General features: G+C 47.8%; 1 protein-coding gene across 1 annotated transcript in view; it reads left to right on the forward strand.

The window, feature by feature from the left end:
- The window catches only part of LOC147729493 (uncharacterized), a 2,015,126-nt gene that overhangs the window by 632,367 nt on the left and 1,367,621 nt on the right, over positions 1 to 15,138 (forward strand). Inside the window, 1 exon segment of the mRNA XM_086954003.1 lies at positions 7,679 to 7,870. Within this exon segment, the coding sequence (XP_086810129.1) occupies positions 7,679 to 7,870 (192 nt within the window).

Genomic DNA, 15,138 nt, shown 5'->3' on the forward strand with positions numbered 1-15,138 from the left:
GTGGCCTCCACGGGGAAACAAAACCCTATACTAAAAAAGTGGAATGCGAGCTCCGACAGATGGCAGAACTTGTACCAGGAGACTCAGAAGAGCTGGGGAAACAAGGAACCACCCAAGGTAGGTACCCAGGAAACCCACTAAGACTGTGTGCAGGGTGGCAACACGCCACATATTGGAAAGTCACAGTTGAAGTTTTGAAGAAGGACCCTTACCAGTGGACCCCGAAGCATCCCAGTGTAAGACAAAATGTTGGAGTGTCTCACCACTTGTGGATACCTCAGGAACCAGAATACCTACCCCAGGTAACCTGAGTGCGTAGGCACGAAGTGACTTCGAAAACCACTGTAGACCAGAATGGAGTACTTCAGAAAAGATGCAGATGGCAAAGACTGCGCAAGAGTCCAGTGGAATCCAAGGGTGGATTCTTGAAAAGGAGAATCTGCAAGCAGAGAGGACAGAGTCTATGGCACTCTGAAGAGACCGGGAGGCACAAAAAGGCAATACCGGCTGATGTCGGAAAGTTCAAGAGTGATGACGGTGACATTGTCTCTACAGCTGTGAGGACCAGGCAACTCTGAGGTAGACCAGGATCTGTGCATGAGCTGTCCCACATAGGAAGTCGAGAACCAGGGGGTTGGTGTCCGACGGGAGCACCAACAACTCTTGGCAGCTGCAAGAGGCATGGAAAGTGAAGAAGGAGCAATGTTGGGATAAGCAAGGTCCAAGGGACTCACCACAAGTAGGAGAGTCAGAGCAGGCCTGAGCAAGCACGGGAGCCCATTGAAGCAGAAGACCCTCGAGAGGACCCACAGGCCAAAGGCACAGGAGTCAAAAGAGGACCTCAAGCAGCTCACCAAATATGAAGGCCCACAGTGCAGAGGATGTGGCGATGACCCTGATCTTAGCAGGAAGAGATGCTGGAGGCTGGTGTTTCTTGTAGCCTGAAGATCTCTGGAGTGCAGAGCCAACAAGCCTTTGCAACAGCAATGTTGACGTGATGCACAAGTGTTGCTGAACCTTTGAAAGTCCGTGGGACGTCAACAGCAGCAGACCAGTCAGCTTCATTGCAGTGCCTGCAGATGCAGGGTAGTGAATCTTTCACTCCAAGGAGATTACTCTGGGTGTCCCTGATGCCCACAGGTCTGTTGAAGATCCTGAAGGAAGCACAGACACAGGCAACGAAGAAGACTTGCAGAGCAGCGAGACTAGCAGCAGCAGAGAGGGAAGGAGTGTGTAAACAGGATAAGAGAGTGGAGTCAGGGAGCAGCAGGCTCCCTTTTTAGAACTGAGAGGCCTCACACACCCAGCGAGCTAGATGTCAAGCTTCATCATTGGCCTCTTGCTCCTCGTCAGACTGGCGCTGCAATGCCTGACGGGCGCCTAAAAGGCGCTCTTTGTCGGAGATCTTTTGTTCAAGCCAACGGTTGTGTGCGTGTGAGGGGGAGAATAAGGGGTGTAGTCATGTGGGGAAGGTGATATTAAAAAAGGTGAACCTATTCACAAGGACTTTTATTCGCGTGACTGATTCCCTTGGTTAAAAGGTGGGAGGGGAGATAGAGGCTGTAAGGGGCACAGTGGAACTACCTCGACCCTCTAATCAGGTCGACATGTTTCTTTCGTAGTATCGCAATTCCTCAGGACCTCAAGTACACAGTACTACACAGTGAAAAACCAAAAGTGAAGATAAAAAGGATCAATACAACCTCTCTGGGTCTGTAAGGGTGCAGGCCAAGTGGTTCTGCGGTAAAGGGTTGACCCTAAAGGAGTCCCTAAAGGGCCTCGCAGTCTGTTCCCGTGGGGCAGCACAGAAAGGTATAATAACCTCTTGCAAGTGCAGGCCAAGGCTTGCGAACCTACTGTGAGCGCCTCGCGTGCGGGTAGGTTCGCAAGCCTTGGGCTGCACTTGCAAGAGGTTATTATACCTTTCTGTGCTGCCCCACGGGAACAGACTGCGAGGCCCTTTAGGGACTCCTTTAGGGTCAACCCTTTACCGCAGAACCACTTGGCCTGCACCCTTACAGACCCAGAGAGGTTGTATTGATCCTTTTTATCTTCACTTTTTAGTTTTTCACTGTGTAGTACTGTGTACTTGAGGTCCTGCGGAATTGCGATACTAAGCAAGAAACATGTCGACCTGATTAGAGGGTCGAGGTAGGTCCACTGTGTCCCTTACAGCCTCTATCTCCCCTCCCACCTTTTAACCAAGGGAATCAGTCACGCGAATAAAAATCCTTGTGAATTGGTTCACCTTTTTTAATATCACCTTCCCCACATGACTACACCCCTTACTCTCCCCCTCACACGCACACAACCGTTGGCTTGAACAAAAGATCTCCGACAAAGAGCGCCTTTTAGGCGCCCATCAGGCATTGCAGCGCCAGTCTGACGAGGAGCAAGAGGCCAATGATGAAGCTTGACATCTAGCTCGCTGGGTGTGTGAGGCCTCTCAGTTCTAAAAAGGGAGCCTGCTGCTCCCTGACTCCACTCTCTTATCCTGTTTACACACTCCTTCCCTCTCTAGACGCTCCCGGGGAACTTTGTACCCTCTGTGTTTCATGATAAACTGGAGTATGCAAGGAGGGCACAAAATGTGCCCTTCAAAGCAGTCTGGTGACGCTGGCAAGCGACCCCACCTCAGCCCAATATACTAAGTCCTGTCTGGGAGGTAGTCCCACCTCCCTGTGACAGGAAACCTATTGCTCTACCTTCCCCTGCTCGAGCTTGGCTCAGCAGCAGAAGGGCAGAATCGTGTTTGGGGTCGGCAGCAGCACTAGCTCACTTGCTGATCCTGGAAGGCTGTTAATAGGAATACTGGGGGCTTCCCAGAGGATCCTCCCAGTGCATAAAATTATGCCTCCAACAATGGTAACGGTGTTATTTCCAACATTTTTTATACCAAAGATGCCCAGGTTAGGTACAGCCACTATATAGTTAGCCATTGTCTACTGACGGATGGCCACTCACTATATGTATCAAAATGGCTGCCACACATACAAAGCCTAGAGAATCGACTCCAGGGTTTGTAGGGATGTCCTGCTCATGCAGGGGCACCCAAACACTTATAACCCAGCACCCTGCTTTCAGGATTGAAAGGCCTGCCTTAGGGGTGACTTATAGGTTTTAAGTGTAGTGACCTCAGATATAAGAAAACCTATATCTGTTGTAAGTGGTGCTAGCACCAGCTTACATAGGTAGGCATGTAGTCACAGTTTGAGTCGTCTCTTATGGTTGGCACAATTCATGCTACAGCCCAAGGGAGACTCCTGGTGTACCTATACCCTGGGTACCTAGTACCATATACAAGGGACTTATAGGGGTACACCAGTAGCCAATTGTGGAGGTACAGAAGTACTTACCATAGTCACAATTAGGGAAGAATCACAGTGACTGAGGTGCTGATTAGACACACTGACACCAGGCAAAAAGAGGGGGTAACCATGCTATAGGGATCCTACTTTCCTACAAATTATGTGTCCAAATGTTATGCAGATTTGTAGAGTGCACTATCACCCCAGAGAGTATCCTTCCAGTGAGCAGGTGTGAGTCTAGCCACATCTAGGGCCTAGTGAGACTGATCAAAATGTCAGGGTTCAGCTTCTTGTGGAATTCAAGAAATGAGGAGGAGACTCTTATGTGTAGTGGCAGGTTGTTCCTTTCTTGAGGAGCGATTTAGAAGGCTCAACTGCCTGTTCTGGTTTTGCGTACGGTGAGTTTGTGTAAGAAGGAGTCTGGCCGAGTGCAGGTGTCTGAAATGTTTGTGAATGGAAATGCAATTATTAAAATACGCTGGTCCAGTGTTATGTAGTGCCATGAAAGTGTGGATGAGGAGTGGTGTGATGTGAGTGTGTCATGAGAGCTTGAGAGTGATTCTGGCTGCCGATTTCAGAATGGTATGTAGCCTTCTGGTGAGTTTGTTGATCCAGCTGAGGGAGGATCCTTGTGCAACTCCACAGATTAGGAAGCAGACATGTGAGGTTTACTTTGCCAGACTAACTCCATGGGTCCTTCCAGCTGTCCGGCATGTCAGTGGGCAACTGTGCAGCACCCACGTATGCCAACCTTTACATGAAGGAATTTGAGGAGGCATATATCTATAACCATCAACCCACGTATCAAAACATCAAATTGTCAGTTTTGATATTTCCCTCCTGTCTCGTAATTGCAACAGTATATGAATGCACTTGCTCCCTGGCAAGCTCTGTTTCGTTATAGTACTTACTTGTCCTTTTTATCCTCTAGTTTATTTTTCAGGTTATGAATATCTTATTCCTATATTCAACTTTTTTCTATTCTTTTCTTTTATTATTCTATTTTTCTATTTAATGTCACTGTTACTCGTCCATAGACCCTTCTGCACTAGCAACTTAGTCCGTTTTTTATTTTTACCCTCCGCCGTAACTTTTCCCGCTAGTCCTTCTTTCTTTTCCATCGCGTTCTACCTTAACCTATCACCCGCGTGTTTATTAACACATCACTGGTCATCTGCTCGCCACCTAACTTCCCAGGGGAGATACTTTCAGCCTACACGGCCCCCGGATTCAAGTGAACAGCGTCTTCTACTCATGTAAGTGAAGTCACCGTTTATCGTTCACGTATATACGCCCCGCTCCATTAGTTCATAGTGTAAGACTCTATCTCCATCCTGTTTTACAGAACTACGTTAATCCTGACCCTTTTCGAGTCCACTTCGTGAGTGTTTACTCGGCAGCTCTTAATGATGCACCACCACGATTAACCCACCCGTTTGTTTTTTCGCATGGCAGCTTTATTTTCTTATACCTCACCCACTTTTTGACTGATGTCTCCGAGCACATTAAATACCGCCAACTAACACAAACACCCCACTGTATTTACTATTCACCTTCCTGTGTTTTTTATCACCATTTTTTCCTAGCGTAAATCACCCGTCGGACTTGTCTATCACCTCCAAACATGGTCAGATACTCACATACGCGTTTGTTTAGGTACCTCACCGTCAGTAAACTTTGAATTAACATACCTATCATTTACGTTATGGTAATTGGTTACCCATTCTTCTTCATCCCTTGTAGATACCCCTTGACAAAGGGCTCCGCCCGAAATGCATAGGGAGTGGAATTAATTAACCTACATGCAAGGCGCTTCTGAATATTACACAACTTTGATATGATGTGAATATCAAACAAACTTTTCTTCATGAAATAAATTGAAAACAAGTTATCAGGAACTTGATTGGAGTCTAACTCATTTTGGAACCCCAAGATGTGCCTCCATCCAGGGAAGCACTCACTTTAATGCGTGCACATAACTTCATTGAATTTCCAGCGTCAGTGGACGGTGACGCCACCTGGGAGAGCACCCTACCTATTTACTAAGCTCAAACCTAAACCATTGATCAACATTGTAGTGCACCTCCCAATTTCTGATTGATTAACCATAATATTACCTCACCGTAAGGTCCTGTGTATTTACTCTGTGTTAGGAACATTGTTGCTTTACTTTACTCTCCCCCTGTCCGGCATTGGATAGTAAGGGGACCTCCTTTGTTTTCCCCTGAGTGGATGGACTTTATTGTGGCAGGCATTTTGTTTCTGCAGTGATGATGGGCCATATGATTAGCATTGGTTCTTTGGATAAGATCAGGAGGTGTTGATGAGGTCTATGGGGTCTGGCTGTTGTAAATGGTTGTGATTGTGTTGCTGAGGAATAGAGAGATATTGTTGCCGAGGTCCAGTGAGAGGTTGATTGAGTTGGAGATGGTCGATGGTGAAGTGAAAGCTTTTACAATAACCAAGATTTCTTTACTTCTGTTGGTGCTGGCATCAATGCTTTCCACCAGAGCAGCACATGTTGGGGTACAGATAATTTGGTGGTTTCGGAGGATTTAACTGTGCTTCTGTCTGCATTGTCCTGACTCATTCTCAATTTACGCTCCTGTTGTTTTCAGTGGCGTTTTATCAGTCTGAGTTCCTCTGTGTACCAACTGTCCTCGAGTTTGCATCTTGTTGCATTGCTGTGTTTGAGGGCACCAGGGAGTTGGCACAGGAGGGGATTTATTTGTTGACATTCTTGATGGCTTTGGTGAGGCTGTTGCTGTGTTTAGGCTAGTGGGTGTTCAGAGTGGTGTTCCACTCCTTCTGAGTGATGCTGTTCTAGTTTCAGCATGCTGGTCTGGCAGTGGTGCGTGTTCATTGGACAGGGACGGGGATGCTGAACAACATGGAGTGTGCTTTGTTCAGGGTAATGGTATTGGATCTTAAACTCAGATGTTGTTGAAGTTAGTTAAAATAGGGGCAGGAGATGTCCTGCGACTTGGGTATTACCTTTACTCGTTAGGTGAGACTCAGGCATCCAAGGTCTTCAATCACTGTTCCTGAGCTGGGGTCAGTGTTGTCTTTCAGGGGGAAGTTCAGGTCTCGGAGTAGAATGTCATTGCTAGCATCAAGGGAGAATGCTGCAACAAAGTCCATTATGGTGTTAGTGAAGATGGTGCATGGTCTCGGTGGTCTGTAAATGAGAGTGCCACTTAGGGTGAAATTGGCCGTAACGGGGAGCTGGAATGATGTGTTTTCGGTGAAGGATTGTGTATCAGTGGATGTGTTGCAGCTGATTGTGTTCTTGTGGATGATGGCCATTCTGCCTCCCCGCTTGTGAAGTATGTATTTCCGGGCAATCTTGTATTCGAGTGGGGGCAGGGGATGACTGTGGTGATGTCAGATGCCAATGCAGGGTTCAGCCTGGTTTCCCTGAGGAAAAGTAGGTTGGGACATCGTTGGGCAGCAGGTACCAGGCCTCTGGTGTGGTTGGTGAATGAGAGGTTGTTGAACTTACTCTTTTTTAGATTTTCCTCTTTCTGTTACCCCAGTGATATTTCCGTCTCCCCATACACTCTTAGCGCTTTGTGTACCCCAGTGTGGTCTTGTTCCAGTTCAGAATTCTTGATATGTACGTGTAAACATTGTCCCTGAATGGTGCCCCTGAGGGGGAGGGGGGGGGAGTTTAGCATGTATGGCCCACATAGTATTCAAAGATGTTTTCTTACTTATTAGTGCAGCCCCTCCCTGAATCTTGGGGTCACAAGGACTTCACGGAATGTCACCTCTTCGGGGAAATAATCTTACCTAGTGGCATGGCTTCTGAAGTTCTTAAAGAGGGACAAGATTGAACATTTTAATAATTCGAATGGGGCCCCATTCCTGAATCCCAGGCCGTTGAACTTGCTATGATATTATTAAAAGTCTTCCTTTCAAGGGAGCTGCCTCTTTGGCAACTGACGCATATAAGGAGGGACTGGATTGATCTTTGCAATTATTTGCTCGAATTTCCTGTGAACTCCCTCTTTGCACTTTATATCACTTTTGTTTCTTTAGGTAACTTTTTAAAACTTCTTGTCAGATAAGTAACACAATATATATTAGTATATTTCAACCAGGCATGGCTTGATATATCTGTTTTTTTTGTTGCTTTTGTTCTGATGACCTCAATGTTGTGGTTTTAATGCTTTTAAATAAGCATGCAAATATCTATTTATCTATCTATAGTATGACTTTTCTTTTTTGCATAATAGTATAGTTTTGATGCTCCATAAACTAATGTGCAGAGTGGATTGCAAATCCCTACTCTATCTGATTTTGTCTCATGTATTCGGAGTTGCAGATTCTTTCGTCTGACCTTCTGTTCCTCTCACTGTGCTCTTCAGATTGACGACTATCAGCCCTTGGAGTTTCTATCAGAGATGAGACCAGTGACCATCATGTTCCTAAATCTGCAGTTTAAGGAGAGTGCTAAAATTGAGCATCAGTGCCAGGCCATGCAGGATACAAGCAATGTCATAATTAAACTGATCCGCAGATACAATGGCAGGATCAACAAGGTCTTCATGTTCGACAAGGTACAGTTCAGGTTGGTTCAGGAGCACAATAAGGAGTTGGAAAGGGACTGTCTGGAAAGAAATAATAGCTTGATGAGTGAGAAAGTTATTGCCAGAGAGACTGAGAGTCTGGTTAGAGCATACGTTTGTATTATGTTGAAGGTGCAGAGTAATATCATTTCATACCCCATTACGAGGCCCTATGTGAGACGCGACAAGAGCGATTCACTTATTCTGCCTTGGGTCACAGCTCATAACAATGTGAGACACAGACTGCACACAGCTTACATCAGTTGCCTGCTATTAGATACTATGCATATAACATAAGGAGGTTGTGGTGACTATAGACCTCCACCCTGTAAATATATTTTAAGCAGTAAGAACGTTGATGTGATGTCACAATTAAAGTCCAACCAACCTTATTAGTAGTATCTCCGTTTTTTTTTGTGTACAATGTCAAGCAGCCTGTCTTCTATTTGAATAACTTGTGTTTTTCTTAGAAACAGTAACCTTCTACAGCTTCTACGGGGCTTGTGCTCTAGTCCGACGGTCTTGATAATGTCAAAATGGACAGCTTTACAAATGAACAATCACAAATATCCAGGGCAGTTATAAGTCAATGCAATTCTGTCACTTATCTAATATATTAGTGAACCAATACGTCCATATTTACCTTCATGGGTGATTGATGACCCTGTACAGTGATGAACCCTAGGCCTCTCAAGTTGTAAAATATCTGTCTAGATGGCCTGCTTATAGTCATCCTTTCGGCAGGTTGTTGTTCTGCAGAATAATTTATTTATGATGTTTTGTATGGCCAGTCCTGAAGCTGGTGAAGGGGAACCTGCAATCATATGCTATATTAAATGGATACAAAATGCCCGCCAATATTTGGCAGATCTCTTCAACCACTGGTATTGAGGGCCTGGCTTTGTGGGGTTGATGGTGGCTGCCTAAAAGGCAAAACTATTAAAATGGCTATTGTTCATCTCACATTCAACAAGGAGCTCATAAATTATATATATATATATATATATATATATATATATATATATATATATATATAGCTCCACCTGGTCTAGCGACGCGTGGGAGTCTGATCGCACTTGTAGCGGCACTGCATGGTTAGTCTTACCTGTCTCTGGCTTATCGGGGGTCAATGCTTTGATGTGCGCCATAGCAGGAGCCTTGTTTGTGGGTGGCACCATCGGTTCTCCACAGTGGTCGAAGTGGGAAAGAAAAAGTAGGGGAACTGTGGGTGGAAAATCAGGGGGCGGGAATAACCGAATATTGAATCAGTGGGCGGAGTCAGGGGTATGGCTAGAAATAGCAAAACATACCAATTTTTTGCACGTTTAGCATTTCACTGACCAGTTACAGCTTATAACGTTATTTAATTAAAATAATGGATAAACATGTTTATTTGAGGTTTAATTTAGGAAAAGCAAACACTCATAGGGAATACAGGTTTATGTAAAGCGTGTGAAATGTAAGCAGGAACAACATGTTACCTAAATGCTTTTACTCTCATTGTTCAGAAATCCATGATTATTTTTTGTCTTGTAGGGACTCTTCAGGAGAATCTAGACTCACGGAAACCCACAAAGACTCCCTTATATTCATGTCAGCCAGCTAGCCGCTCACTCATAATATAGCAAAAAGAACAACTGGTGGACAGAATGCAGAACAATGTCATACATTCACCCCAGTACAGAGATCTGGGCCTAAATCCATTGTTATTTTGCTCACCATGCCATTCCAGTTTGGAGGCAGCCATATGCAAATCAGTTTTGATCCTGCACCCAATGGGAACAGTCCAGCCTGAACTGCCAGGCCAGGTCCTCCCTGGAATAGAAACAAGCATCCTAGACCGGTTTCAGGCTTTCAACCCTCATCAGCCAGGATAGCTTGATTTCAGTAGCATGGAGAGCACGGGACTCATGTCTGAGCATACCTGTCTCACTCGGGGTGACAAATGCAAAAAGAACAATTGATGGACAGAATGCAGAACAATGTCACACATTCACCTCAGTACAGAGATCTAGGCCTTAATCCATTGTTTTTTTGCTCACCATGCCATTCCAGTTTGGACCCAGCCATATGCAAATCAGTCTTGATGCTGCGCCCAATGGGAACAGTCCAGCCGAAACTGCCAGGCCATATGTATTTAAGAGTCCTTTCATTCGGGAAGTGAACACAAAGCATTACCCACAGAACTATGCACAGAACATATTGCTCTTTGATATGCATGGTACACGTTCTTTGTAGCAGGCATATTACCCCATTGCGCTACCTTAGATGAGTAAAACAGCCAGTAGACAAAACATGCTCCCATCTCTCTCCAGCAGGTACATTGATCACCAATGTTCACTGCTCCCGCCCCGTTCACTGCTCCTGCCCCGTTCACTGCTCCTGCCCCGTTCACCGCTCCTGCCCCGTTCACCGCTCCTGCCCCGTTCACCGCTCCTGCCCCGTTCACCGCTCCTGACCCATTCACCGCTCCTGCCCCATTACCGCTCTATCTCATGCCCCGTCACCTCTCCTGCCCCATCACCACTCCTGTCCGTCACCTCCCCAGTCCCATCACCTCTCCTACCCTGTCATCTCTCCTGCTCCGTCACTTCTCCTGCCCCGCCACTACTCCTGCCCGGTCACCTCTCCTGCCCAGTTACCTCTCATGCCCAGTTACCTCTCCTGCCCAGTTACCTCTCCTACCCAGTCATCTCTTTTTCATGTTGCCTCTCCTGCTCTGTCACTGCTCCTGGCCCGTCACTTTTTCTGCCTTGTCACATTTCTTACCCCATCACTTCTCCTGTCCCATCACTTCTCCTGCCCCGTTCACTGCTCTTATCCGTTCACTGCCCCTATCAGTTCACTGCTCTTGCCGGTACCGCTCCTGCCCATTCCTTATCACCGCTTCTGCCCCTTCCCTTCCACTGCCCCATCACCGCTCCTGCCCCTTCTCTTCCCCTGCCCCATCACTTCTCCTGTCCCATCATTCTCCTTTCCTGTCACCTCTCCTGTCCCGCATCTGAAGCATATGTTCCCAAGTGCTGTGCAGCCTAAAAGCTGTCTGTTCCCATTCACAATATTTATTTTGCCTCACTGTAGCGAGGATGTTATATCTGAGGATTCTTTGGAAGATTAGGATTTCGGGCCTGCATACTGCGTGTTTGATATAATTGCACGTAGACCAGAGAATAGCGCGCAGCCCTACTGAGCTGCCCATAGACCAGAGAATAGCGCGCAGCCCTACTGAGCTGCCCATAGACCAGAGAATAGCGCGCAGCCCTACTGAGCTGCCCATAGGCTCCTGGAAGTACCACCTTGTTTACTTATGTTTCACTCAGTTATTTAGTTGGCAGTGAGCAGATCAGTGACTCAATGCATTCATCGCAAATGTGCCTTGTCAGGGCGGCAGCATTCTCGGAGCCAGCTGTTCTTGAACAGGTAACTTTGGAGATTGTACCAGAGTAGTTTCATTTTACAAGGAAACCCCCAGGGCTCTGCTAATGGCGGAAAAGCTGCCATTTCACTGTAAACTCCCTGCTGATGTGTAAAGTCTCCACTGATGTGTAAACTCTCCGTGCACTAAAGATATCTCTGTATCTGTCACTGCTTTAGAAGCACAGAACAAAGCACAGTGTAGCTTTAGGGCTCTGCCACCCTTTAACCACACTCCCCGCTGGCCCAAGGGCTTCCTAGAAAGGCATCTCCCAGGCGCATTGTCATTCGAAAGGAGATAATCGACCTCAATCAGAATGACAATGGGCCTGGCCACCGTCTGTGCGCGCTCAGGGAGGGGCTGATGCAGCCTCTGGAGCACAACAGAGAAGTGCGAGCAGCCCCTGAAAGCTGAAAGGAAAAGTTTTCGTTTGCCGTCCCGGGACGATATTTTGACAGAAAGAAGTAGGGGAACGGACTGAAATATTTTTTAGAAGTAGGGGCACGCCGTGCCCTTCCGTCCCCGCCCACTTCTACCACTGGTTCTCCACACCCTGGGACACGCCAATGTGTAGTATCCAGGGGGCGTTTGTTTGTCGCGGGGGCTCGAGGCGGAGCTGTCTTGCGGGCAGAGTTTTCTTGCACATATTCAGCCCAGTTTTCAGCACACTGCAGTTTGAAGGCGGGTGGTGTCCGTCACGAGAATCACTTAGCTAGTACAGCGTATTTTAATAATTTTGAAGCCTGACAGGTTTGCTGGGTGTTTCAGGTGGGGGTCGGTATGACTGCCGGTGCTGTAGAGGGCCTCCGTTTTATTAAGTGAAGGGTATTCCGGGGGTGGGTCCTTCATGGGCCCGTCCATGTGCCCCGCCACCCGCCCCGCTCCCGTGTGTGTACCGTATGTATAGGTCCGCTACCCCCCTGCTCATTACTGATTCCGGAGTAAGCTGCTTAGGCCCGCTGCTAGATCCCAGCATTGTATAACATGGCCCATGGACACACCAAGGCGAGGTCGACCACGCTTCCCACAATTACCCACCACCAACTTGACCCCCCCTCACCCCAAGATGGCGGCATGCAAGAAGGGCTCACCGGGCTACTACTCTCCAGAGACTCCTCTAGGGTGTGGTGTGATCTTGGCTCTACCGCTTCTCATGAGGGCCGGGCGGCAGGATCGCGCTGCATTCTTTCTCCCCCCGATATGCTGCAGGGGCATTGTGCATTCCACAGGCATCTCGAGAGTTTTGTTTTCGTTTTGCGCAAGGAAGCGCTGGAATTTTGAGAGGGGAACACCCCCCCCCTCCTTTTGTACCTGTACTGGGCATGTCTGGGCCGCCATCCTTAGATGACGGTAGGTGCCAATGTAGTGATATTGAGATATAGCCACATTCTGTCTGTTACTGCTTTTTATAAAAGTAATTTCTGGGACGGCAGCGAACAGGCATGGCTTCGCCTGTGATACTGCGGCGACACTGTGCTGGAAGCGGTGTGAGGAAAGCGCAGGGAAGTCCATCTTATAGAACTATAGAACTATAGAACTATAAACCTTGTCCCAGACCTGAGGCGGAAGCCGGGTTCTGGAGGTACTCCACTGCTCTTTTAAAAATTGTTCTTAACACTGCACTCGTGCTCTTGTGTGGTGTCACTGTTGTTATTGTTTGTTTTTAATTCACCAAGCACTTTTCAGTGCTCGCTCTCACTCAGCGCACAGCTGATAGTAATAGCTGTTCGCGCTCTCCTGCTTCCTGCTTGCAGCCGCCATCGCCAGCGGCGTGCGCGCTGGCTCCGCCCCCTTTTTAGGCCACGCCCCCTGATCATCCTACTTAACCCCGCTGATTCCTAGCGGTAGTGTAAACCTTGTCCCAGACCTGAGGCGGAAGCCGGGTTCTGGGGGTACTCCACTGCTCTTTTAAAAATTGTTCTTAACACTGCACTCGTGCTCTTGTGTGGTGTCACTGTTGTTATTGTTTGTTTTTAATTCACCAAGCACTTTTCAGTGCTCGCTCTCACTCAGCGCACAGCTGATAGTAATAGCTGTTCGCGCTCTCCTGCTTCCTGCTTGCAGCCGCCATCGCCAGCGGCGTGCGCGCTGGCTCCGCCCCCTTTTTAGGCCACGCCCCCTTCCTTGCCCCTACAAATGTGCTTTCAGAGGTCGCGCAGCGGACGAGCGCAGCGGGAGCGCCGTTTGCGCGCCGAAGGCGCGCCTAAGGGAAGCCCGTCTGCGCCCGTCCGCGCCAAGACCGCGCCAGGCGCAGGAACCCCTGCCCAACACCCTCTTGGCATCAGGTATGCACCCAATGTCCTTCGCAAACTTCAAGGCAGATCGGACTGCCCCTGCAAACTCGACCTCTCAACTACATTTGGTCCCACTAGTTGTAATAATTGTCGTTGGACCCTAAACTTCGCCACGAATCAGCCAACCCCTCCTACGCAACCTTGTTTCACCGGAGGTCTAATTAACGCCAGGTCCATGTGTAAACACAGTCAGGACATCCACGACCTTATTATTGACCACAACTTGGACTGCCTTATGATCACCGAGACCTGGCTTACTGAAGACAGTAACCCTGACATTGCCATCGCCCTCCCCTCAGGGTACTCTTTCCACAGACAGGATAGACTGAAAGGTAGAGGTGGAGGTGTCGCGGTCATTTTAAGGAATTCCTTCAGTTGCCACACATTCTGCCTCGACCCCCTCACCGATGCCGAGGGACTAGGTTTTTCCATCAAGCTTAGCCACACCCTCTCTTTTTCAGGTGGGCTGATCTATCGCCCGCCGGGAAATGCGACGAAATTCCTCGGTTCCCTCAACGACGCACTCGGTCATTTCCTTCTCCGCTACCCTCACTTCACCCTCCTGGGCGATTTTAATCTTCACCTGGAAATACCGATCGACCCCTCCACCAGTAACCTGCTGCAGACATTGGACATCTTCGACCTTCAACAAAGTGTCAAGCTGCCCACACACTCCCTTGGTCATACCCTGGACGGTGTCTGCTCTAATTTCCCAGCCATCTCCACCTCACCCCCCATTCCCCAAATCTGGTCGGATCACAGCCTGATCCCTTTCCACATTCTCAATGTCCTCCCTTCTAACTGCAAAAAACCAATCCGCCAACACACTCACTCCATTAATTGGAAAACTGTGCAGGCAAGTCTTATCTCTCACCCCCTCTCCCCTTCTAACGCCCCCCCTTCCTCTGGAAACATCGATAAAGATGCTGTTTCTTTCAACAAATGGCTTTCGCAAGAAATCTCCGAACGATGTCCACCTAATAAAAAAGTCAACACCCTAAAAAAAACGAAAAACAAAGCACCCTGGTATACTCCTGACCTTACCGCCGCCCACCTCCTCTGCAGGAAAGCAGAACGCAAGTGGCGTAGATCATACGACAACGACGACCGTAGCAACTACATACTCCTGAGAAAAAATTATCTCTCAACTATAAAATCAGCTAAAAAAACCTACTATGTAAACGCCATCAATGCCGCCAATCAGAAACAACAAACCCTCTTCTCCATAGTAAAGTCTTTTACCAAACCAAAAGCCCTCCAACCAGAGATCCCCCCGTCACAAGAGCTGTGCGATAAGATCTCCGACTACTTCGAGGAAAAAATAAGCTCCATTCACATCAACTTTCCCCCTTCCCCCCCGGTGTTCTCTTTCTCAGAGCTTGACAAATTTCGCCCGACCACAAATTGCCTCACTCATTTCTCTCCGGTAACTCTAACTCAAACCAGAGAAGTGATTCTCTCATGCAAATCAGGCTCTCCCTCTGACCCTTGTCCCCCCAAGATCCTCCATATCATCATTGATGAAATAAACCCCATCATCAACGAAATAA

The sequence above is a fragment of the Lissotriton vulgaris genome, chromosome 2_1, assembly GCF_964263255.1.
Source record: "Lissotriton vulgaris chromosome 2_1, aLisVul1.2, whole genome shotgun sequence".
NCBI lineage: Eukaryota > Metazoa > Chordata > Amphibia > Caudata > Salamandridae > Lissotriton > Lissotriton vulgaris.